The sequence below is a fragment of the Dicentrarchus labrax genome, unplaced genomic scaffold, assembly GCF_905237075.1.
Source record: "Dicentrarchus labrax unplaced genomic scaffold, dlabrax2021, whole genome shotgun sequence".
In the NCBI taxonomy this organism is placed as follows: Eukaryota; Metazoa; Chordata; class Actinopteri; family Moronidae; genus Dicentrarchus; species Dicentrarchus labrax.
The window spans coordinates 725001-750000 of record NW_026136720.1 but is presented as its reverse complement, the minus strand read 5'-3'; the positions used below and the strand labels follow the sequence as shown (position 1 = coordinate 750000).

Sequence of the window (25000 nt, the reverse complement as noted above, 5' to 3'; positions counted from 1 at the left end):
TCAATGAGCACCGGAAGAACCCGTACCCCACCAAGGGGGAGAAGATCATGCTGGCCATCATCACCAAGATGACCCTGACCCAGGTGTCCACCTGGTTCGCCAACGCCCGCCGGCGCCTGAAGAAAGAGAACAAGATGACGTGGACGCCACGGAACCGCAGCGAGGACGAGGAGGAGGAGGACAACATCGACCTGGAGAGGAACGACGAGGACGAGGAGCCAGTGAGGCCGAACAACGAGGAGCCGGAGTCGAAGGGAGAAACCGGTGAGAGGACGACTCACTCAGAGATCTTTGTTCTTACTTCTGTTTGATTTTTATTATATTATTAATCAATTCATCAATTCATCAATAATTCAGTGAATCATATTTGTGTCATTATTGTCCTGCTGTGGTTTATTATCTCCCTCCACAGATCAATAACAGCTCATTATAAACGTCATATATCCTGATCAAAGAGTCAAAGAATTAATAGCCATCAATAATCAATAATCACAATTATTATTATTTACAAACATTTAACAGGACAGAAAGAGTTTCATAATAAAACTAAATCATGAAGATTTTATTCTTTTATTTCTCATATTTTAATATTATTACAATATATATTATTATATTACATTATTATATTATTATATTATAATATATTAATTCATATAATATAAATGTCTGTTGAGGAAGTAATCAGATACTTTACTGCAGTAAAATAAGATTATATATTATTAATGCATTGTATTATATATAATTATATATAATTATATAGTTGTATTAGTACTGATGTCTTTCTCTGTAGCTGCTGATCAATAAAGATCGACACAGTTTATCATAAATATGAATTATTATTATTATGTATAAAATATAAACAGATTTATTTAACTGATGTAAATTATTTATGTATAATTAATTTTATTAAAGTCAGTTTTTATAAATAGGAACATTTAAATTAAATCTGTAACTCTGCAGTTATTGATTAGCTACTGATTTTCATTATTGATTAATTATTGAATGAATCCGTCAGAAAGTGATTTACTACAATCAATATCTCAATCTATCTGTTAAAGGATTCATTGATAACCTGATCGGCTGATGTCGTTAATTCTGTTTATTTTGTATTTGGTTTGTTTGTTGATGTTTCAAACTAAAACAACCCAAACTGATCAATAAATGATCAGCAGGTGAATTGATGATACAGATATGGATTATGTGTGTGTGTCTCCAGCCCCCCGCCCCCCCTCCGTAGTGGACCTGATGTTCAGGGACGACAGCGGCAGCGACACCGATCGAGGTTTCACCGATCCGGACTTTAAAGACTCGGGAGACCGGAGGCAGCCTCGCATCCCGGGCCCTGCCTCCACGGGGGCGCCGCCTCCTCAAAACACCCCCCCGCCGGCACCGGAGCGCACGTCGAGCCCGCCATCTAAAGAGCACACCAACTCCTGCGGCGCCAACCCGGCCCCCAAACCCAAACTGTGGTCGCTGGCTGAGATCGCCACGTCTTCGGATAAAGGATCTACTGACTCTTCCCGGACCCTGTTCCCACACAGCCCCGCCCTCCCCCGACACCTCTACTACTCCTCCCCCTTCCTCCCCCCCGGATACTCCGGATACGGCCCCCTGGGGCCCCTGCACGCCAGCCCCGGCTCTCAGCTGGCCTCACATCTAAATGGATTACAGCAGACGATGCTGCAGAGGGCCGAGGCGGCGGCCAGAGACTGCCGGCTGCGTGGCCCCGAACTCAAGAAAGGCATGACGAACACGTAGACCTGGACCCGGATCTCACCGGGACCGGACTGTGTTTGTGGACCCGGGTGTGAGAGGGACCGGACTGTGTTTGTGGACCCGGGTGTGAGAGGGACCGGACTGTGTTTGTGGACCCGGGTGTGAGAGGGACCCGCTCAGGCCTCAGACTTTTATTTAGAAACTCAAATGTTTTTCTATGTTGATAAGATGTAATCTTTGTAGTGCGTTTCTGCACAGACCCTGAAGTGAATCATTAAAAGATAGTTTTATTAATACGGAATCAGCGGCTCACATTTCATCTGAAACTCTCAAACTGACAGAAAGCCTGCCAGCGCCAACGGAGTCTGTCAGTATAATGACTTATTATCTCAAATCATTAACTTATTATCTCAAATCATTAACTTATTATCTCAAATTCAACCGATCTGTCTCAGTGAAACAAGTTGCTTCTTTGTCCTGTAATTTAATTTAATTGCAAAAAAACGTCTCAACATGCGTCACAATTTTCTAGAAATCCTCAGCTGTTGCTGATATTTATGTTATATATTGTCAGTAATCTAGACTCCTGAGTTTCTCATTATAATGACTTACAGAATCATTTTTACAGTAAAAGTATCCATTAAGTCAAAATCAGAGTTTGGCAGAAGATTTCCTCCTTTTATCCAATGCGCTTCGGAGGTTGTCGACTGTCGCTGTTGTCTTTACTAAGCAACCAAAACCTGCGGCCTGCATGATGAAGATGATGAAGATGAAGATAACAATGACGATGATGATGATGATGATGATGAAGATGACGACGATGAAGACGATGATGATAATGAAGACGATGGCAATGATGATGACGTTGATGAAGCTGCAGTAATTCAGCAGGAAGCCTCACAGACTGAACAAATTAAAAGTTAAAACCAAGATACGACTACCAGCAGCATAAATCTCTCACATACGCACAGCTGGTTAGTGACGTAAAAACAGCGAAACTGAGCTCATATATATACATATATATATATATATATATGTATATATTTATATTTATCTATATTTATATTTATTCAGATTTATACATTTATATTTATATTTATATTATATTTATTTATATTTAATTATATTTATTTATATTAATATTTATCTATATTTATATATTCAATTCAATTCAATTTTATTTGTATAGCGCCAATTCATAACAGAAGTTATCTCAGGACACTTTTCAAATAGAGCAGGTCTAGACCGAACTCTTTAACATTAATTACAGAGACCCAACAGTACCACCATGAGCAAGACCTTGGAGACAAGGGCAAGGAAAAACTGCCTGTTAAAAGGCAGAAACCTAGGACAGATCCTCCGGCTCTAGGTGGGTGGTCGTCTGCCTCGACCAGTTGGGGTGAGAGAGAGAGAGAGACAGAGAGAGACAGACAGACAGACAGGTGCACAGCAACAACAGTATTGGCAATGGCAATCTAGCAGGACCATGGCAGGAGGCTCCACCAGGATCGATAAGAACCTGCGAGACGAGAAAGCACAAGAACTCCGGGGAAGAAGTGGAGTTAGTAACATGCATTAATGGAACATGAATGAGTGCAGAAAGAGAGAGGAAGAGAGGAGCTCAGTGCACCATGGGAAATCCCCCGATAGTCTAGGCCTATAGCAGCATAACTAAGGGATGGTTCAGGACTCACCTGATCCAGCCCTAACTATAAGCTTTATCAAAGAGGAATGTCTTAAGCCTACTCTTGAATGTGGTGAGGGTGTCTGCCTCCCGAACCACAACTGGAAGCTGGTTCCACAGGAGAGGAGCTTGGTAACTGAAGGCTCTGGCTCCTGTTCTACTTTTTAGAGACTATAGGAACCACAAGTAGCCCAGCATTCAGAGAACGTAGTGTTCTAGTGGGGTAATAGGGTACTATGAGCTCTTTAAGATATGAAGGGGCCTGACCATGAAGAGCTTTATAGGTGAGGAGGAGGATTTTAAATTCTATTCTATATTTTATAGGGAGCCAATGCAGAGTAGCTAGTACAGGAGAGATGTGATCTCTTTTTCTAGTTCCTGTCAGTACTCGTGCTGCAGCGTTCTGAATTAATTGGAGCGTTTTAAGGTCTTGCTCATGGTGGTACTGTTGGGTCTCTGTAAATAATGTTATAAAGAGTTCGGTCTAGACCTGCTCTATTTGAAAAGTGTCCTGAGATAACTTCTGTTATGAATTGGCGCTATACAAATAAAATTGAAAATTAAAATTGAATTGAAAATATTTGTTATATTGTTTGAAGTGTTCAAGAAGGCGGAATGAGACACAGCACTACTGTATAGCTACATTAGCTAGTTAGCATGAACTGTATTCAGTGATTTTGGTGAAACTGGATCAGATTTTAAGGAGTAAATATTTTCTGGCTCTCTGAGATTCACAGAGTTTCTGATGGACAGATAGCTTTAGCTAAATTAGCTAACCGCTGCTAACTGTATCTGCCGTTAGCGAGCGACAGAACCGGGCTCAGCAGCCGGACCGGGATCGAACGCAGCCTCCGAGACAGGGAATAACGTTACAGTACAGAGGTCAGTTACAGAGTTTCTGATGGACAGATTGATCAGTAGCTAACCGCTAACTGCAGTTAGCATGGTCAGCTGTTAGTAGCTAAGCTAACTAACTCAGCTCTGAGACAAGAAAACTACGGTGGCTCAAATGGATCAAACTGAGGAACCACGAGGAGCTCTTATCGAAAAGAAGTTTTTAAGGATAAAAAAAACGTAGCCTGTTAAAAAAATCACGTTTGCTATGTTTATAATATTTGTTATATATTATATATTTCTAGCACTTTAGCTCGCTGTCGGCCCTTCTGACAGGAACTGAAGCCGTCCTATTCAGATATTTCTCTTTAAAGCCACCAGACTCCATTGATAAAAGCAGGGATTTAACCTCAGTGAACGCAGTCTGGTCTCCTGCTGCCTCGATCTGCTGCGACTAACGTTAGTCTGGATCCAAATGAATGTGTTTAAACACCAAAGTCACAGCAACACAAACACTAACAGTAGTTTCTGCTCTCCGCTGCCTCCATCTGTGCTCTGAGAACTAAAATCACTGGTTTTATCAAAGGAGTCTGGTGGCTTTGAAGAGACACAATGACTATAAAGTCTCTGACTTCAGTTGAAAAATGTCTCCTCTTCATCAGAATCACGTCCAACATATGTGAAGGTTTTAAACTCAACAGCACGGATGTTCTTCTCCGCTGCGTTTGGATTAACAAACTTTAACTGATTGATCAGGACATCCTGTTGACTCTGGTGAAACTACAGGATCTGCACATTCAGCAGCTTCCTCAGGGGGGCGCCGAGTGGAAGATACACTGCATTCATCCTTATTCTATGGAAGCACATTAATGCCAGTAAAATAAAAATATACAGTGAAAACTGAATTAAGGGTAAATCGAATAATTTTATCTCGCAATTTTAACTTTTTATCATATTTTTGACTTTTTATCTCGTAATTATTACTTAACCTCATATTTTCAATTTTATATAATAATTACGACTTATCCCGTCATTTTGACTTTTTATCTTGTAATTTTAGATTTTTTATCGTGATTTCCGACTTTCTATTTTATAATTACGACTTTATCTTGTAATTGCAACTTTTTATCTCAGAATTGTGACATCACATAACCATTATTAAGGCTAAGATTTTGTCTTATTTGTCTTATTTTACTGGCTGAAATGGGCTTCCGTATTATCTCTAATGTCCATCCAAAATAAACCTCCAAGGCCAGTAGAAGCCCTTAATACCCCCCCCCCATGCCACCTCCTCAGGGTCTCTCACATCCAAACAACAAGAAAAGACAAACATAACTGTTCCACCAGTAACACTGCAGCAAACATCAAACAACAGGAATAAATAATAAACTAATGTAGAAACATAGATTAGTGCCAACGGCTGTATAACTGAGCATAAACCAACAGTCTATAATCCATAGAGTCTGAAAGGTTCCACTAGAGCTCCTTTACCAATAATGATCCAATCTAAATCAGGAACATTTATTAAACAACATTTGTTGTGAATCATATAAATATAATAATATAACATTAATTTCTACCTCATTTATCTCCCTCCTTCGTACCCTCCTGTTTCACTGACTATTAGGAAAATTATATGCAACATATTTTTCACATTTGTAATCTTACAACCTGTAATTTGTGTCCAGCAGAGATGAAACTGAAGTGAATTGTTTATATTCGGTCACTGGGTCTGACAGTGGAGGCTGCTGACTGCTGGTCGGGTCATGTTTCATATTAAAGGTTAAAATGAGAGCCGAGATGAGGCAGTTTGGCATCATTAGAAAACATATGAGATAAAGTTTACTGTATTTACTGTAGTTTGGACTCTAATAGAAACAGACTTTCCCAGCAGACAGCAGATCCTTTCACACAGTGTGCAGCATTAATCTGCATGTTGAGCTCCAGCAGCTGGAGGCTGTGCAGCTAACAGCAGCAGTTAAGTGGATTACCAATATTTTATATTTATATATATTTTATATAATTTACATTTTCCTGGGGCGTCTTTGAGGAATTCATTGTGTTCAGAGTTTCTTCTCGTTTGATCTTTCAGCAACAAACTCCCTGTGGAGTGTGTATCAGTGTGAGGACCACAGTGAGGTTGATGAGGACGAAGATCATCTGACTCCAAATATCTACTTCTACGTCTGAAGAGACAAAAACTGCATTTTATTAAAACCTACAATCATTTCTGCCACTAAAACAATGAGGTGGTAAAGCAGCGTGGGATCATGGGAGTTGTTGTCTTCACCACCATTGGCGTCATTGCAGTCAGCTTCTCCTGGTTAGGATTCCTTCAGTGTTCATGGTTCAGGAGGTTTCTACCGGGAGCCCAATGATCCACAGAGGTCTCCTCCTCTCCAACACAAACAGACCCGCTGATTAAAACCACTAAACACACTGAATAAAGCAGTTCCACCTTAAACACACTGAATAAAGCAGTTACACCTTAACAATCACTGAATAAAGCAGTTCCACCTTAACAATCACTGCCCACAGAAACACAGAGACAGAAGCTGACTGCAGGTTTCAGTGATTTAATGACGGAGCTGAGAGGAAGAGTTAGGGTTGTTCATTTAATCTGCAGTTTATAAAATGTCTGTTTTCATTTTTATTTATGATTTTACAGCCAGAACCTGTTTACTTATTAATGTGTTTGTACCAGTAATGTAGTATTTATTCTATACTGTGATATATTTACTCTTATTTATGTACAACAACAATAACAACAATAACAGTAATAATAATAATAATAATAATAATAATAATAATAATAATAAACAGATGGTTTTGTATGTCAGGAAATCTCACGAGGCCTCGTCTGAACGATCAGATATTGATCGACAGAGAAGGTGTGTGTGTGTGTGTGTGTGTGTGTGTGTGTGTGTGATTGGATGAATAATTGATGATCAGCACTGGCAGTGATTGGAGCAAACAGAAAGTATTGATCGGGTTTGTTTGGAAACAATAAACAGTGCTGGAAAGTAACTAAGTACTTTTACTTAAGTACAATTCATTTACCGATTTAAGATTATGATCATATGAAATATAATCAATAATAAAGGACGATGTATTATTATTGATGGGTCTAAAATGAGCTCAATATTTATGCTATATTATAAATAATAACTTAGAGTCACTTTTATTTATAACATTAATATTTAAATAACAAATAAAGTCAATCTGTTTCTTTCTTTCTACAAACTGATTCAATCCTCAATAAATAAATAAATGATAAATAATAAATAAACTGCAGTTGAAGGTGATTTTTTCTTTCTATATAAATTACTGTAGAAACACAACATGTCACATTTCACCTCCGGCCTGTTCACACTTTCTCTAACTCCCCCTGAGTGCCTCCCCCGTCCTCCCCCTGCTTCCAGCTGCGTGTTAACACCGAGCTAAATGCTGTCAGACAACACGGAGCATGTTGGCGAGCCAGCCAGGGGCCCAGCCGTGGGCCGTCCGACCCCCCAGGACCGGCAGATGTCGCGTTGTGATGCCACGCTGCTCCTCTGCCCTCGCCTCCCGCTCCGCCCCTCCGCCGGCTCCAACAGCTGGGCTCACAGGCGGACCAGCAGACAGCTCCCCGCAGCTCCTGTAATGTGCTGTCCCTCAAAATACACCAGAGTCCCCAGTGACACCCCCACTGCAGCCACTGGGACTCCACCAGTCTGTCTGACCCTCTGGAAACATCCACACACTGAGACCTCAGAAATATTCATATTAATATTCACTCTGCTGCAACTTAAAGAAGTTCTTCTGGCGGAGTCCGCCATGTTGAACCACCATGTTTGTACAAGCTCTGGATCCAGATAGATACGTTCAAGGTGTTTCACAGTCACTGGACGGGGGGGTTGAAGCGAGTGAGATGCAATCTGCAATTAGACCATTATATATATTATATATTATTATATTATTGATGTTTACAGAGTTTGTAATTTAATACAAAATAAAACACTGATATTGATACACAGTAAAGCTCTTTATTTAATCAGAACCAGTATCTCTGTATGCTCATTAGTTCCAGATATTTATTTTATAAGAAATCTACTGTGTAGAGAAACTAAATGAAAGCGTTTGTTGGTCAGTGAAGCTGAGAGTTTAAAACCAGCACACAGGTCAGTACTGCAGAGAGCAGAGCTGCACAACCCTTCACAATAAAATCACAATCTGTCCATTATCCGTTACAAACAGCTGGGTCAGAGAGTTAAACATTATTACTTTATATCTGAATCTGTTCACAGACAATAAGAAGAAAATAAAGCTGTAAACTCTCCTGAAACTATTAAATCTGTAATTGTATTATGATGAAACCTTCAGTTTCTGTTCTTATCAATACATATTGATTATAGAGACATAGATATGTGATGATATGTGATATGGAATCATTGGGTTGTAATGAGGAAGGTTATAAATAAGGTTTTATTGACAGCAGGTTGAGCTCAGTTGGCTTTGCTCGCAGCGCCCCCTGCTGTCACATTAAATCCATTATCATTATTATTCTTATTTTATACACTGCTAATTATTGATTAGATTTTACTTTCTCTAATGATCGTCTGTTCAATAACGAATTCTATAATCTTTAATTTATTATTTTAATAAGCATCGTTTACTGTTCAATTGGAATCATTTAAAACAAAATGAAAATGTATTTTCTGATTATTTAAATCCAAACTGATGTCGACAGAACAGAGAAACTGCCTCCATCACAGGTTTAATTAAACTGATAATAATAAGATAATAATAATCAATCTGTGAGTTTGGGAAACAAAAAAATATTTTTCAAAAATGATTAAAAGTGAAAAACTTTAATTTTCAAATGATAAAAAATCTGATTAATTAACAAAAGATTATTATTAACTTTATTATTATTATTTTAAGAATTTAATGAAGACAGTTGCTTTCAAATTATGAGTTTTCTCAATTTTTCATTTTTACAGTGCAACCCCCAAATATTCACTTTATTGATTAATAATATAATATAATATATATAAAATAATATAATATAATATATAATATAATATATAAAATAATATAATATATATAAAATAATATATATAATATAATATAGATAAAATAATATAATATAATATATAATATAATATATAAAATAATATAATATATATAAAATAATATATATAATATATATAAAATAATATAAAATAATATAAATAATATAATATAGATAAAATAATATAATATAATATATATAATATAATATATTAAGATAAAATAATATAATATAATATATATAATATAATATAGATAAAATAATATAATATAATATATATAATATAATACAATATAGATAAAATAATATAATATAATATATATAATATAATACAATATAGATAAAATAATATAATATAATATATATAATATAATATAGATAAAATAATATAATATAATATATATAATATAATATAATAGAAAATGATATAAAACCACAAAAGCAAACAGACTCTTGCACTCACTGCACATTATTTATATTATTTATCATTATTATTTATATTATTTATCATTACTGTATTTTCTTTCATACTTTTTACTGATTTTTAATGTAGTTTTTTACCCAGAAACCCTCTGAGAATATGAGGAACTGAATGAAACATTAATTACAGATTTATTTTCTTTGTACGGACTAATTGCTGACTGACTCGTTAGTGTGAACTCAGGTGGAAGGTGTGCAGAGAGTCCCAGTGTCACACTGGAGGTGTAAATAAAGGAGGTGCTGTGTGACAGATGGTCGCACTCATTCCTCCAGTGACCCTCACTGCTGACCGTCACGCAGCAGGACGCCGCTGCATGTGTTTACTGTTAGTTAGCCTAGCCACCGCTAACAGCACAGCTAACAGCCAGCTAACAGTCACTGCTAACAGTCACTGCTAACAGTCACTGCTAACAGCCAGCTAACAGCCACCGCTAACAGCCAGCTAACAGCCAGCTAACAGTCAGCTAACAGCCAGCTAACAGCCAGCTAACAGCCACGCTAACAGCCAGCTAACAGTCAGCTAACAGCCAGCTAACAGCCAGCTAACAGTCACTGCTAACAGTCACTGCTAACAGCCACGCTAACAGCCAGCTAACAGCCAGCTAACAGTCAGCTAATAGCCAGCTAACAGTCAGCTAACAGCCAGCTAACAGTCACTGCTAACAGTCACTGCTAACAGCCAGCTAACAGCCACCGCTAACAGTCACTGCTAACAGCCAGCTAACAGCCACCGCTAACAGCCAGCTAACAGCCAGCTAACAGTCACTGCTAACATCTAACAGCCAGCTAACAGCCAGCTAACAGCCACTACCTTGCTAACAGCCAGCTAACAGCCACTGCTAACAGGCTAACAGCCACCGCTAACAGTCACTGCTAACAGCCAGCTAACAGCCAGCTAACAGTCAGCTAACAGCCAGCTAACAGTCAGCTAACAGTCACTGCTAACAGTCAGCTAACAGCCAGCTAACAGTCAGCTAACAGCCAGCTAACAGCCAGCTAACAGCCAGCTAACAGTCAGCTAACAGCCAGCTAACAGTCAGCTAACAGCCAGCTAACAGTCAGCTAACAGCCAGCTAACAGCCAGCTAACAGTCAGCTAACAGCCAGCTAACAGCCACTGCTAACAGTCACTGCTAACAGTCACTGCTAACAGTCACTGCTAACAGCCAGCTAACAGCCAGCTAACAGTCACTGCTAACAGCCAGCTAACAGCCAGCTAACAGCCAGCTAACAGCCACTGCTAACAGCCAGCTAACAGTCACTGCTAACAGCCAGCTAACAGCCACCACTAACAGTCACTGCTAACAGCCAGCTAACAGCCAGCTAACAGTCAGCTAACAGCCAGCTAACAGTCAGCTAACAGTCACTGCTAACAGTCAGCTAACAGTCAGCTAACAGCCAGCTAACAGTCAGCTAACAGCCAGCTAACAGTCAGCTAACAGTCACTGCTAACAGTCAGCTAACAGCCAGCTAACAGTCAGCTAACAGTCAGCTAACAGTCACTGCTAACAGTCACTGCTAACAGTCAGCTAACAGCCAGCTAACAGTCAGCTAACAGTCAGCTAACTGTCAGCTAACAGCCAGCTAACAGCCAGCTAACAGTCAGCTAACAGTCAGCTAACAGCCAGCTAACAGCCAGCTAACAGTCAGCTAACAGCCAGCTAACAGCCAGCTAACAGCCAGCTAACAGTTGCTAACATCACTAACAGCCAGCTAACAGCCAGCTAACAGCCAGCTAACAGCCAGCTAACAGCCAGCTAACAGTCACTGCTAACAGTCAGCTAACAGCCAGCTAACAGCCAGCTAACAGTCAGCTAACAGCCAGCTAACAGCCAGCTAACAGCCAGCTAACAGTCAGCTAACAGCCAGCTAACAGTCAGCTAACAGCCAGCTAACTGTCCCCTGCCGGGCTTCCGTATGTTCCTGATTGTTGTGATGTTATTGAAGCTCAGGAGCTTCCTGTCCGACCGCCGGGGACGATAAATAAATATAAAATAAATATCTGGCAGCTTTAGATTAATAATTTATCCAGTTTCATGGTGACGAGTCAGGATGAAGGTGAAGAAATCAAACGCATCATTTCAGGTTTAACAAACATAAACAGTGTGTTCATTATTATAGACAACAACAACAACAACACAACACAAAAACAACACAACAACAACAACAACCTCCCTTTACAGCCAAAACAACAACACTTCATCTGAGGGTCGACTCATTAATGTCATTAGTATAGTTCATTAATATAGTTCATTAATATAGTTCATTAATATAGTTCATTAATATAGTTCATTAATATAGTTCATTAGTATAGTTCATTAATATAGTTCATTAATATAGTTCATTAATATTGTTCATTAATATAGTTCATGAATATAGTTCATTAATATAGTTCATTAATATAGTTCATTAATATAGTTCATTAGTATAGTTCATTAATATAGTTCATTAGTATAGTTCATTAATATTGTTCATTAATATAGTTCATTAATATTGTTCATTAATATAGTTCATTAGTATAGTTCATTAATATTGTTCATTAATATTGTTCATTAATATTGTTCATTAGTATTGTTCATTAATATAGTTCATTAGTATAGTTCATTAATATAGTTCATTAATATAGTTCATTAATATTGTTCATTAATATTGTTCATTAATATTGTTCATTAGTATTGTTCATTAATATAGTTCATTAGTATAGTTCATTAATATAGTTCATTAATATTGTTCATTAGTATTGTTCATTAATATTGTTCATTAGTATTGTTCATTAATATTGTTCATTAGTATAGTTCATTAATATTGTTCATTAATATTGTTCATTAATATTGTTCATTAGTATTGTTCATTAATATAGTTCATTAGTATAGTTCATTAATATAGTTCATTAATATAGTTCATTAGTATAGTTCATTAATATAGTTCATTAATATTGTTCATTAGTATTGTTCATTAATATAGTTCATTAGTATAGTTCATTAATATTGTTCATTAATATTGTTCATTAGTATTGTTCATTAATATAGTTCATTAGTATAGTTCATTAATATAGTTCATTAATATTGTTCATTAATATAGTTCATTAATATTGTTCATTAATATTGTTCATTAGTATAGTTCATTAATATAGTTCATTAATATTGTTCATTAATATAGTTCATTAATATTGTTCATTAATATTGTTCATTAGTATTGTTCATTAATATAGTTCATTAGTATAGTTCATTAATATAGTTCATTAGTATTGTTCATTAATATAGTTCATTAGTATAGTTCATTAATATAGTTCATTAATATTGTTCATTAGTATAGTTCATTAATATTGTTCATTAGTATTGTTCATTAATATAGTTCATTAATATAGTTCATGAATATAGTTCATTAATATAGTTCATTAGTATAGTTCATTAATATAGTTCATTAGTATTGTTCATTAATATAGTTCATTAGTATAGTTCATTAATATAGTTCATTAATATTGTTCATTAGTATAGTTCATTAATATTGTTCATTAATATAGTTCATTAATATAGTTCATTAATATAGTTCATGAATATAGTTCATTAATATAGTTCATTAGTATAGTTCATTAATATAGTTCATTAGTATTGTTCATTAGTATAGTTCATTAGTATAGTTCATTAATATAGTTCATTAATATTGTTCATTAGTATAGTTCATTAATATTGTTCATTAGTATTGTTCATTAATATTGTTCATTAATATAGTTCATGAATATTGTTCATTAATATAGTTCATTAATATAGTTCATTAATATTGTTCATTAATATTGTTCATTAATATAGTTCATGAATATTGTTCATTAATATAGTTCATTAGTATAGTTCATTAATATTGTTTATAGTAAACTAAATGGCACAATAATAAAAATGAACTAAACATAAACAATCACTGTTATTAGTATCTTTTATTGATTTATTACCTCACAGAAATGTTTAAAGGTCATTGGACATCATTTCGGACACTAGGTGTGGCAGACTCACTTTTACCTTCAGATCATCGTAACTTCATTCAGACAGGAAACAGAATAAAGTCCCAACGTCTGTCCGACAGTCAGCATCTGTCTGAAGCTTTGGATAAAAACATAATAATATTAATATAATATAATTATAATATAATTATTATTATGAACATTAACTGGTTCCAGTCTCTGGGCTCAGTCCTCTTTGTCTGTGGATTTGTTGGGAGTCTCGGGGGTCTGAGCTGTAGTAGCCCGGAGGAAGAGGGGCCCCTGCAGGCCGAGCCTCCCAACAGCAGCTGGCCCGGCCTTGCGCTCCACCTCAGTCAGCCAGATGCATGCTGGGAACTCCAGCAGCTCCGACGCAGGCATCAGAGCGGGTCGGGAGCTGGATCTCAGACCGCCTCATTCCTCTGAAGCTTCAGCTGTTGTCTCTGCCGGGAGCGCCGCCTCCTGCAGGCAGCGGGTCGGCCTGTCAACACCTCCGCCGGTCGTGGAGGAGCTGGATCCTTAAAACCTGGACCCGCTGCCAGGACACTGAGCCAAGGGACCCGGAGAGAGACTGGACCCGAGTCTCACACTGAGATCTCAGCACTGACTCAGATTGACAGTACGTGGCATAAAATCTGTAATCTTCCTGCAGCTGAGAGCAAAGAAACAGACAATAACAGGAAATAAAAGGAAATAACAGGAAATAACAGACAATAACAGGAAATAACAGGAAATAACAGACAATAACAGGAAATAACAGGAAATAACAGACAATAACAGGAAATAACAGGAAATAACAGACAATAACAGGAAATAACAGACAATAGCAGACAATAACAGACAATAACAGTAAATAACAGAAAATAACAGACAATAAGAGACAATAAGAGACAATAACTGTCAATGTAAACTTAGATATATATTTAGACTGTTTTTCTGCTATCGATCTTCATCAGTTAACTTCAATCATTTCTTCATCGAAGCCATCAACCTGTCTATTAGACCCGATCCCAACTAGGCTGCTTAAAGAAGTTGTTCCCTTAATTGGCACTTCTTTACTGGATATGATTAATCTTTCTTTATTATCAGGATATGTACCACAGTCCTTTAAAGTAGCTGTAATTAAACCCCTTCTTAAAAAGTCCACTCTTGACCCAGGGGTTTTAGCCAACTATAGACCGATTTCTAACCTCCCGTTCCTCTCTAAGATTCTGGAGAAAGTAGTCGCCAAAGAGTTGTGTGACTTTCTACATAACAATAGTTTATTTGAGGATTTTCAGTCAGGATTTAGAGTTCATCACAGCACAGAGACAGCTCTGGTTAAAGTTAATAATGACCTTCTGACTGCTTCTGACAATGGACTTGTCTCTGTACTTGTATTATTAGATCTTAGTGCTGCATTTGACACCACTGACAATAATATTCTTTTACAGAGACTTGAGCATCAAATTGGCATTAAAGGAACCGCACTAAGCTGGTTTAAGTCATATTTATCAGATCGCTCGCAGTTTGTACATGTTAACGATGAATCTTCAATAAATACTACAGTAAGTCATGGAGTTCCACAAGGTTCTGTACTTGGACCAATACTATTTACTTTATATATGCTCCCTTTAGGCAACATTATTAGGAATCACTCCATTAACTTTCACTGTTATGCAGATGATACGCAGTAATATCAATCAATCAAGCCCAATGAAATTAATCAATTATCTAAATTACAAACATGTCTTAAGGACATAAAGTCCTGGATGACCTGCAATTTTCTGATGTTAAACTCAGAAAAAAACGAAATTCTTGTTCTTGGCCCCAAAAACCTTAGAGACTCACTGTCTAAAGATATAGTCACTCTAGATGGCATTAACTTGGCCTCTAGCACCACTGTCAGGAATCTTGGAGTTATCTTTGATCAGGATTTGTCATTTAACTCCCACATAAAGCAGACCTCTAGGACTGCCTTCTTTCATTTACGTAATATTAGAAAAATTAGACACATACTATCACAGACAGATGCAGAAAAACTAATCCATGCATTTGTTACTTCAAGGCTGGATTACTGCAACTCTTTATTATCAGGTTGCCCCAATAAGTCCATTAAAACGCTCCAATTAATTCAGAACGCTGCAGCACGAGTACTGACAGGAACTAGAAAAAGAGATCACATCTCTCCTGTACTAGCTTCTCTGCACTGGCTCCCTGTAAAATGTAGAATTGAATTTAAAATCCTCCTCCTCACCTATAAAGCTCTTCATGGTCAGGCCCCTTCATATCTTAAAGAGCTCATAGTACCCTATTGCCCCACTAGAACACTACGTTCTCTGAATGCTGGGCTACTTGTGGTTCCTATAGTCTCTAAAAGTAGAACAGGAGCCAGAGCCTTCAGTTACCAAGCTCCTCTCCTGTGGAACCAGCTTCCAGTTGTGGTTTGGGAGGCAGACACCCTCACCACATTCAAGAGTAGGCTTAAGACATTCCTCTTTGATAAAGCTTATAGTTAGGGCTGGATCAGGTGAGTCCTGAACCATCCCTTAGTTATGCTGCTATAGGCCTAGACTATCGGGGGATTTCCCATGGTGCACTGAGCTAGTCTCTTCCTCTCTCTTTCTGCACTCATTCATGTTCCATTAATGCATGTTACTAACTCCACTTCTTCCCCGGAGTTCTTGTGCTTTCTCGTCTCGCAGGTTCTCATGGATCCTGGTGGAGCCTCCTGCCATGGTCCTGCTTGACTGCCATTGCCAATACTGTTGTTGCTGTGCACCTGTCTGTCTGTCTGTCTGTCTCTCTCTCTGTCTCTCTCTCTCTCTCTCACCCCAACTGGTCGAGACAGACGACCACCCACCTAGAGCCGGAGGATCTGTCCTAGGTTTCTGCCTTTTAACAGGCAGTTTTTCCTTGCCCTTGTCTCCAAGGTCTTGCTCATGGTGGTACTGTTGGGTCTCTGTAATTAATGTTAAAGAGTTCGGTCTAGACCTGCTCTATTTGAAAAGTGTCCTGAGATAACTTCTGTTATGAATTGACGCTATACAAATAAAATTGAATTGAATTGAATTGAATTGAAAGAGACAATAACAGACAATGACAGGAAATAACAGACAATAACAGACAATAACAGGAAATAACAGGAAATAACAGACAATAAAAGGAAATAACAGACAATAACAGACAGTAACAGGAAATAACAGATAATAACAGACAGTAACAGGAAATAAAAGACAATAAAAGACAAAACAGACAATAACAGTAAATAACAGACAATAACAGACAATAACAGACAATAACAGGAAATGAAAGACAAGAACAGACAATAAAAGAAAATAACAGGAAATAACAGACAATAACAGAAAATAACAGGAAATAACAGACAATAACAGAAAATAACAGGAAATAACAGGAAATAAAAGACAACAACAGACAATAACAGGAAATAACAGACAATAACAGGATATAACAGACAATAAGAGACAATAACAGACAATAACAGAAAATTACAGACAATAACAGGAAATAAAAGACAACAACAGACAATAACAGGAAATAACAGACAATAACAGGAAATAAAAGACAATAACAGACAATAACAGGAAATAACAGACAATAACAGAGAATAACAGAGAATAACAGACAGTAAAAGACAATAACAGACAATAACAGGAAATAACAGACAATAACAGGAAATAACAGACAATAACAGAAAATAACAGACAATAACAGGAAATAAAAGACAACAACAGAAAATAACAGGAAATAACAGACAATAACAGAAAATAACAGAAAATAACAGATAATAACAGACAATAAAAGGAAATAACAGGAAATAACAGACAGTAACAGGAAACAACCGAAAATAACAGACAATAACAGTAAAAAACAGACAATAAAAGTAAATAACAGGAAATAACAGACAGTAACAGGAAATAACAGAAAATAACAGACAATAACAGACAATAACAGACAATAACAGTAAAAAACAGACAATAAAAGGAAATAACAGACAATAACAGGAAATAAAAGACAATAACAGACAATAATAGAAAATAACAGGAAATAACAGACAATAACAGACAATAACAGACAGTAACAGGAAATAACAGAAAATAACAGACAATAACAGGAAATAACAGGAAATAACAGACAATAACAGAAAGTAACAGACAATAACAGAAAGTAACAGACAATTACAGAAAATAACAGGAAATAACAGACAATAACAGACAATAACAGGAAATAACAGATAATAACAGGAAATAACAGACAATAACAGAAAATAACAGACAATAACAGGAAATAAAAGACAACAACAGACAATAACAGGAAATAACAGACAATAACAGGAAATAACAGACAATAACAGAAAATAACAGGAAATAACAGGAAATAAAAGACAACAACAGACAATAACAGAAAATAACAGACAATAACAGGAAATAAAAGACAACAACAGACAATAACAGGAAATAACAGACAATAACAGGAAATAAAAGACAATAACAGAAAATAACAGGAAATAACAGACAATAACAGAGAATAACAGAGAATAACAGACAGTAACAGGAAATAACAGACAATAACAGACAATAACAGACAATAACAGGAAATAACAGACAATAACAGGAAATAACAGACAATAACAGACAATAACAGACAATAACAGGAAATAACAGACAATAACAGGAAATAAAAGACAACAACAGACAATAACAGAAAATAACAGACAATAACAGAGAATAACAGACAATAACAGACAATAACAGAGAATAACAGACAATAACAGGAAATAAAAGACAATTATTATATATATTAATATTATTATATATATTGTTTTCATATCAACTGTTATTATATATATTGTTATTATATATATTGTTATTATATAAACTGTTATTGTATAAACTGTTATTATATACATTGTTATTATATATATTGTTAATATATACATTGTTATTATATATATATTGTTAATATATACATTGTTATTATATATATATTGTTAATATATATATTGATATTATATATATTGTTATTATATATATTATTATTATATATATATTGTTAATATATACATTGTTATTATATATATATTGTTAATATATACATTGTTATTATATATATATTGTTAATATATACATTGTTATTTTTTAAAGTGCTTAACAAATAAAGTTGGATTGGATATATATTGTTATTATATAAACTGTTATTATATAAACTGTTATTATATACATTGTTATTATATATATTGTTATTATATATATTATTATTATATATATTGTTAATATATACATTGTTATTATATATATTGTTATTATATATATATTGTTAATATATTCATTGTTATATATATATATTGTTAATATATACATTGTTAATATATACTGTTATTATATATATTATTATTATTATTATATATATATATTGTTAATATATACATTGTTATTATATATATTGTTATTATATATATTGTTAATATATACATTGTTATTATATATATATTGTTTATATATACATTGTTATTATATATATTGTTATTTTATATTATTATTATATACATTGTTAATATATACATTGTTATTATATACATTGTTAATATATACATTGTTATTATATACATTGTTATTATAGATATTGTTATTATATATATTGTTAATATATACATTGTTATTATATACAATGTTATTATATACAATGTTATTATATACATTGTTATTATATATATTGTTATTATATATATTGTTAATATATACATTGTTATTATATATATTGTTATTATATATATTGTTATTATATATATTGTTAATATATACATTGTTATTATATACATTGTTAATATATACATTGTTATTATATATATTGTTATTATATATATTGTTATTATATATATTGTGTTATTATATATATTGTTATTATATATATTGTTAATATATACATTGTTATTATATATATTGTTATTATATATATTAATATATACATTGTTATTATATACATTGTTATTATATATATTGTTATTATATATATTGTTATTATATACATTGTTATTATATATATTGTTATTATATATATTGTTATTATATATATTGTTATTATATATATTGTTATTATATACATTGTTATTATATATATTGTTATTATATATATTGTTATTATATATATTGTTACTGGTTAATTCTAATTTATTTTTTTATGTTATTTTATGAATTTTAGGACCTTTTTCATGAAGAAATTACAAACTTTAATTTCATTATTAAACCGTGTATAATAATAATAATAATAATAATAATAAATGAATAATGACGTCAACAGATAAAAACAAAAACATGTTGACGTCATCAGTGTGCACCGTCCCGTTTGTTTACCTGCAGTTAAAATGGCGTCGCGCCGGGAGGCTGCGGTTCTGTCCTCAGTTGTAAACCTGAATGTGGGCCCGGGGCTCGGGGACCGGGTCCTGGAGCTGTACCGGCTCCAGGCGGACCTGCTGAGGCGCACGAGGGTCCGCGAGCTGCTGGACCGGAACCGGAGAATGCGACGGTACCGGAGGAGGAGGAGGGCGTTCCTGCTGTCCTCCCTCGCCTCCGTCCTCAGTCTCATCACGTCCACCAACAGACCCGTCTGGGTCCGGAACCGCGGGCCCGGGCAGACCTTCTGGACTCTGGCGGACTCGTTCGACGAAGAGGAGTGGAAGGCCCAGTTCCGGGTCTCACGAGCGACCTTCGACTACCTGCTGGACCGGATCGGACCCGCGATCAAACGGCGCAGGACCAACTACCGGGCCCCCATCGAACCGCGCCGCAGGCTGGCCCTCACCCTGTGGTGGTTCTCCCGGTCCGGAGAGTACCGGTACCGGTCCATCGCAGCTCTGTTCGGGGTCGGGGTCGCGACCGTCTGCGTGGTGGTCCGTCAGGTGACGTCAGCCATCGTGGACCGGCTCTACCCGCGCTGCGTGACCCTGCCGAGGGGCCCGAGACTGGACCGGACCCTGAGGGCCTTCAAGGTACGGAAGGCCAACAGGGTCAAAATTCATCCTCTAATCAGATTTATAATTATTATTATTATAATTTAAAAAAGGTTCAATATATATTCAATATATATTTATATTTATATTTATAATATATTTATGTGTCTACCTGAGTGTTTCTACCTGTCTGTTTCTACCTGAGTGTGTCTACCTGTCTGTTTCTACTCTATCGTTACTCTGACGTTACTCTAACGTTACTCTGACGTTACTCTGATGTTACTCTATCGTTACTCTGATGTTACTCTGATGTTACTCTGTCGTTACTCTGATGTTACTCTGACGTTACTCTGATGTTACTCTGATGTTACTCTGATGTTACTCTGATGTTACTCTGATGTTACTCTGTCGTTACTCTGATGTTACTCTGTCGTTACTCTGATGTTACTCTGATGTTACTCTGATGTTACTCTATCGTTACTCTGTCGTTACTCTGATGTTACTCTGTCGTTACTCTGATGTTACTCTGATGTTACCTCTTGTCGTTACTCTGATGTTACTCTATCGTTACTCTGACGTGACTCTGATGTTACTCTGATGTTACTCTGATGTTACTCTGATGTTACTCTATCGTTACTCTATCGTTACTCTGATGTTACTCTGATGTTACTCTGATGTTACTCTGTCGTTACTCTGATGTTACTCTGATGTTACTCTGATGTTACTCTATCGTTACTCTATCGTTACTCTGATGTTACTCTGATGTTACTCTGATGTTACTCTGATGTTACTCTGTCGTTACTCTGATGTTACTCTTTTCATTTACTCTGTCGTTATGTCGTTACTCTGATGTTACTCTGTCGTTACTCTGATGTTACTCTGATGTTACTCTGATGTTACTCTATCGTTACTCTGTCGTTACTCTGATGTTACTCTGTCGTTACTCTGATGTTACTCTGTCGTGTTACTCTGATGTTACTCTGTCGTTACTCTGATGTTACTCTGTCGTTACTCTGATGTTACTCTGATGTTACTCTGTCGTTACTCTGATGTTACTCTATCGTTACTCTGACGTGACTCTGACGTTACTCTGATGTTACTCTGATGTTACTCTGATGTTACTCTATCGTTACTCTGTCGTTACTCTGATGTTACTCTGACGTTACTCTGATGTTACTCTGATGTTACTCTGTCGTTACTCTGATGTTACTCTATCGTTACTCTGACGTGACTCTGACGTTACTCTGATGTTACTCTGATGTTACTCTGATGTTACTCTATCGTTACTCTATCGTTACTCTGATGTTACTCTGATGTTACTCTGATGTTACTCTGTCGTTACTCTGATGTTACTCTATCGTTACTCTGACGTGACTCTGATGTTACTCTGACGTTACTCTATCGTTACTCTATCGTTACTCTGATGTTACTCTGATGTTACTCTGACGTTACTCTGACGTTACTCTGTCGTTACTCTGACGTTACTCTGACGTTACTCTGACGTTACTCTGTCGTTACTCTGACGTTACTCTGTCGTTACTCTGACGTTACTCTGACGTTACTCTGATGTTACTCTGATGTTACTCTGACGTTACTCTGATGTTACTCTGATGTTACTCTGATGTTACTCTGGTTGTAGAAAGGTTAGCAGAGAGTGAGACAGGAGGACTGACTCAGAGCACTGACGTTTGATAGTGAGGACTTTTGACCTTTTTGGCTTTCCATATAAGGACCGCTGCTACCCGCAGTGTGTGGGGGCCATTGGCGGGACCCACATCCCCATCGCCCCCCCCAGAGAAAACCCCGACCACTACATCAACAAGAGGGGCTGGCACTCCGTGATCCTGCAGGCGGTGGTGGACCACAACCTGTGGTGAGTAATCAGAGGGCGGTGTCCTTAGGCCAGATACTGAACCCCAGACAGCGTCCTCCGTCTCTTAACGTGTGTCTTCTGTCCATCTCAGTTTCACGGACGTCTACGCCGGTTGGCCCGGAAGCACCAGCAGCGCCTCCGTGCTCTCCAGCTCAGACCTGTACCTGAAGGCAGAGGACCGCCCGGACGGATACCTGTTCCCCAGAGAGGTCGGTGCACCGGAGATTAAAGGTTCCTACGGTTGTTCAAAGTAATTTGTCTATTCAATAGTTCTACTGAGTCTCATCATTATTAATTATTCAGATATATTCAGTTACAGATGTAAGATAATGAAAGTATTATTATTATTATATAACAAAAGTTGTAAAGAACAATATTTCACTCAAATATAATTATTTAAGAAGCTGTTACAGTCAGTGTCAGCTCATCAGTGAATCTTCCTCTGCAGGTTGAAGATGATGCTGTAGATGAACCAGCTCATTAGTTCCTTAATCAGCCATAATGCTGAATATTATATAACCGATGTATTGTTATCAGAAACCCTGCTGTGTCTGTCTTTCAGAAGTCCCTGGTGTCTGACGGAGTGGAAATCCCCGTCCACCTCATCGGCGACGCATCGTTCCCTCTGAAGCCGTGGCTGATGAAAGGTTACAGCCCGGAGCACCAGCTGTCCCCCGAGCAGCGCCGCTTCTCCTACACCCTGGCCTCCGCCCGCTCCGTGGTGGACGACGCCTTCGCGCGGCTGAAAGGACGCTGGCGGTGTTTGCTGAAGAAAAGCGACATCGACGTCTCCATGATGCCCCGAGTGGTCGCCGCGTGCTGCGTCCTGCACAACATCTGCGAGACCCGCGGAGACAGTTTCCTCCCCGAGTGGAATGCAGAGACGGATCCTTCTGGAAGTTACCTGAGACAACCTGAGACGGAACCGTACGACGGAGACACGTACTGCACCGCCGAGGTCATCAGAGACACCATCACTTACAACCTGCTGACTATACTGCAGTACTGATCAATATACTGATCAATATACTGATCAATATACTGATTATTATACTGTAGTACTGAACTCTATACTGATTATTATACTGATCATTATACTGATCATTATATTGATCATTATACTGATTAACTGAAGCCTCTTCAAACAACAAATTCCAAAGAAAAACACTGCATTTCATCCAGTTACATAAACTTCTTTATATTGTATATTTGTAAATATAAACTTCTATATATTGTATATTTGTAAATATAAACTTCTATATATTGTATATTTGTAAATATAAACTTCTATATATTGTATATTTGTAAATATAAACTTCTTTATATTGTATATTTGTAAATATAAACTTCTATATATTGTATATTTGTAAATATAAACTTCTATATATTGTATATTTGTGAATATAAACTTCTTTATATTGTATATTTGTAAATATAAACTTCTATATATTGTATATTTGTAAATATAAACTGTGTATTGTATATTTCTATCAATGTGTGCTGATGGACGTATTACGCAGTCTCTGTTTTTATGTACAAACATTCTGAATGTGCTAAAATAAAAATAGCCAATATTCCCGTCAGAGCTTCTCACAACTTGAATAGGACAACTTTTATTTTTCCTTTAACAGATTCATTCTGTATCCGACCGCAGTTGAAACTATAAAGAAATGAGTTTACTATGTTAACTAATAAAATGAGTTTACTATGTTAACTACTACAGTCTTTAACTTGCACCTTTTCAGAACAGTCACATGGACAAGGACAGAAGCTGATCAGTGGAATTAAGATATTTCTAATCGTTTTCAGATGGAGGTTCTGAAACAGAGAAATGTAACACTGATATATCCAAAAACTGCTCTGATGATACTAAAACGTGTGTACTTTGAATATTGTAATGTAACCTGTAATACAGTGTTTAGACAGACTGCATTACTGTAATAAGGACAGATTACAGATAACTGTCGGCGGAAGTCAGTATAATTTATAGCCGAAGGAGGAATTCAGACCTAAATAAGTGTATAAATCAGTATTAACGATACTGTAACCATCGTAGTTTGTAATAAACACAATTGTATTTATTTTTAGCGGTTTTCAGAAGGAGGTTCTGACACACGTCCGAATCCAAAACAAAAACAACCGGAAGTAGTAGTGTCATGTTTGACGGCGGTTACGTACGTTTAGTGGGCTGGGTGAGATACGCTATTCTCTACGTCACTTACGTACTGAAATGACGTCCCGCTGTCGCTCGCGGCCGTACGTACGTACGTAACGGCTACGCGTCGTAGCAGCTGTCAGTCAAAGGACATTTAAATGTCCACACTGGACCTCACAGCGCCGCAACAACGCGAAGCAAACCGCCGCTCAAACTCGGTTTATTCTGCCCGTCGCTGCTCTTACTGGTCACATCCAGCCGCCATTTGGGCTCAGTCGGTCCGGGAA

General features: G+C 36.5%; 3 protein-coding genes and 1 long non-coding RNA gene across 11 annotated transcripts in view; 3 read left to right on the top strand and 1 right to left on the bottom strand.

The window, feature by feature from the left end:
- irx5b (iroquois homeobox 5b) overlaps nucleotides 1-2010 on the top strand; it is a 13892-nt gene extending 11882 nt beyond the window's left edge. For both annotated transcript variants that reach the window (XM_051380872.1, XM_051380871.1), the window contains 2 exons: nucleotides 1-264; nucleotides 1217-2010. The exon at nucleotides 1-264 is cut by the window's left edge and continues 142 nt beyond it. In XM_051380872.1, the coding sequence (XP_051236832.1) occupies nucleotides 1-264; nucleotides 1217-1758 (806 nt within the window). In that variant the 3' untranslated portion in view covers nucleotides 1759-2010. The remainder of the gene's footprint in view (nucleotides 265-1216) is intronic.
- Nucleotides 2011-20078: 18068 nt separating this feature from the next.
- On the top strand, nucleotides 20079-23567 carry zmp:0000000634 (uncharacterized). The gene is made up of 4 exons (XM_051380861.1): nucleotides 20079-20724; nucleotides 22416-22558; nucleotides 22650-22767; nucleotides 23121-23567. The coding sequence occupies exons 1-4, from the start codon at nucleotides 20101-20103 to the stop codon at nucleotides 23565-23567; spliced, it is 1332 nt and encodes a 443-aa protein (XP_051236821.1). The 5' UTR covers nucleotides 20079-20100.
- LOC127352499 (uncharacterized) lies at nucleotides 20936-24797 on the bottom strand. 7 transcript variants are annotated; one of them, XR_007881107.1, is made up of 3 exons: nucleotides 23999-24797; nucleotides 22006-23907; nucleotides 20936-21221 (listed from the first exon to the last, which is right to left on the bottom strand). It is a non-coding gene; the product is annotated as an uncharacterized LOC127352499 (long non-coding RNA). The 7 variants fall into 7 exon arrangements; XR_007881105.1 differs by having other exon boundaries at nucleotides 22006-23876; XR_007881109.1 differs by having other exon boundaries at nucleotides 21984-23845.
- A 55-nt stretch (nucleotides 24798-24852) lies between these two features.
- Nucleotides 24853-25000, top strand: part of rbl2 (retinoblastoma-like 2 (p130)) — a 15775-nt gene continuing 15627 nt past the window's right edge. The window contains 1 exon segment of the mRNA XM_051380808.1: nucleotides 24853-25000. This exon segment is cut by the window's right edge and continues 151 nt beyond it. The gene's annotated coding sequence lies outside the window, so the exon portion shown is untranslated.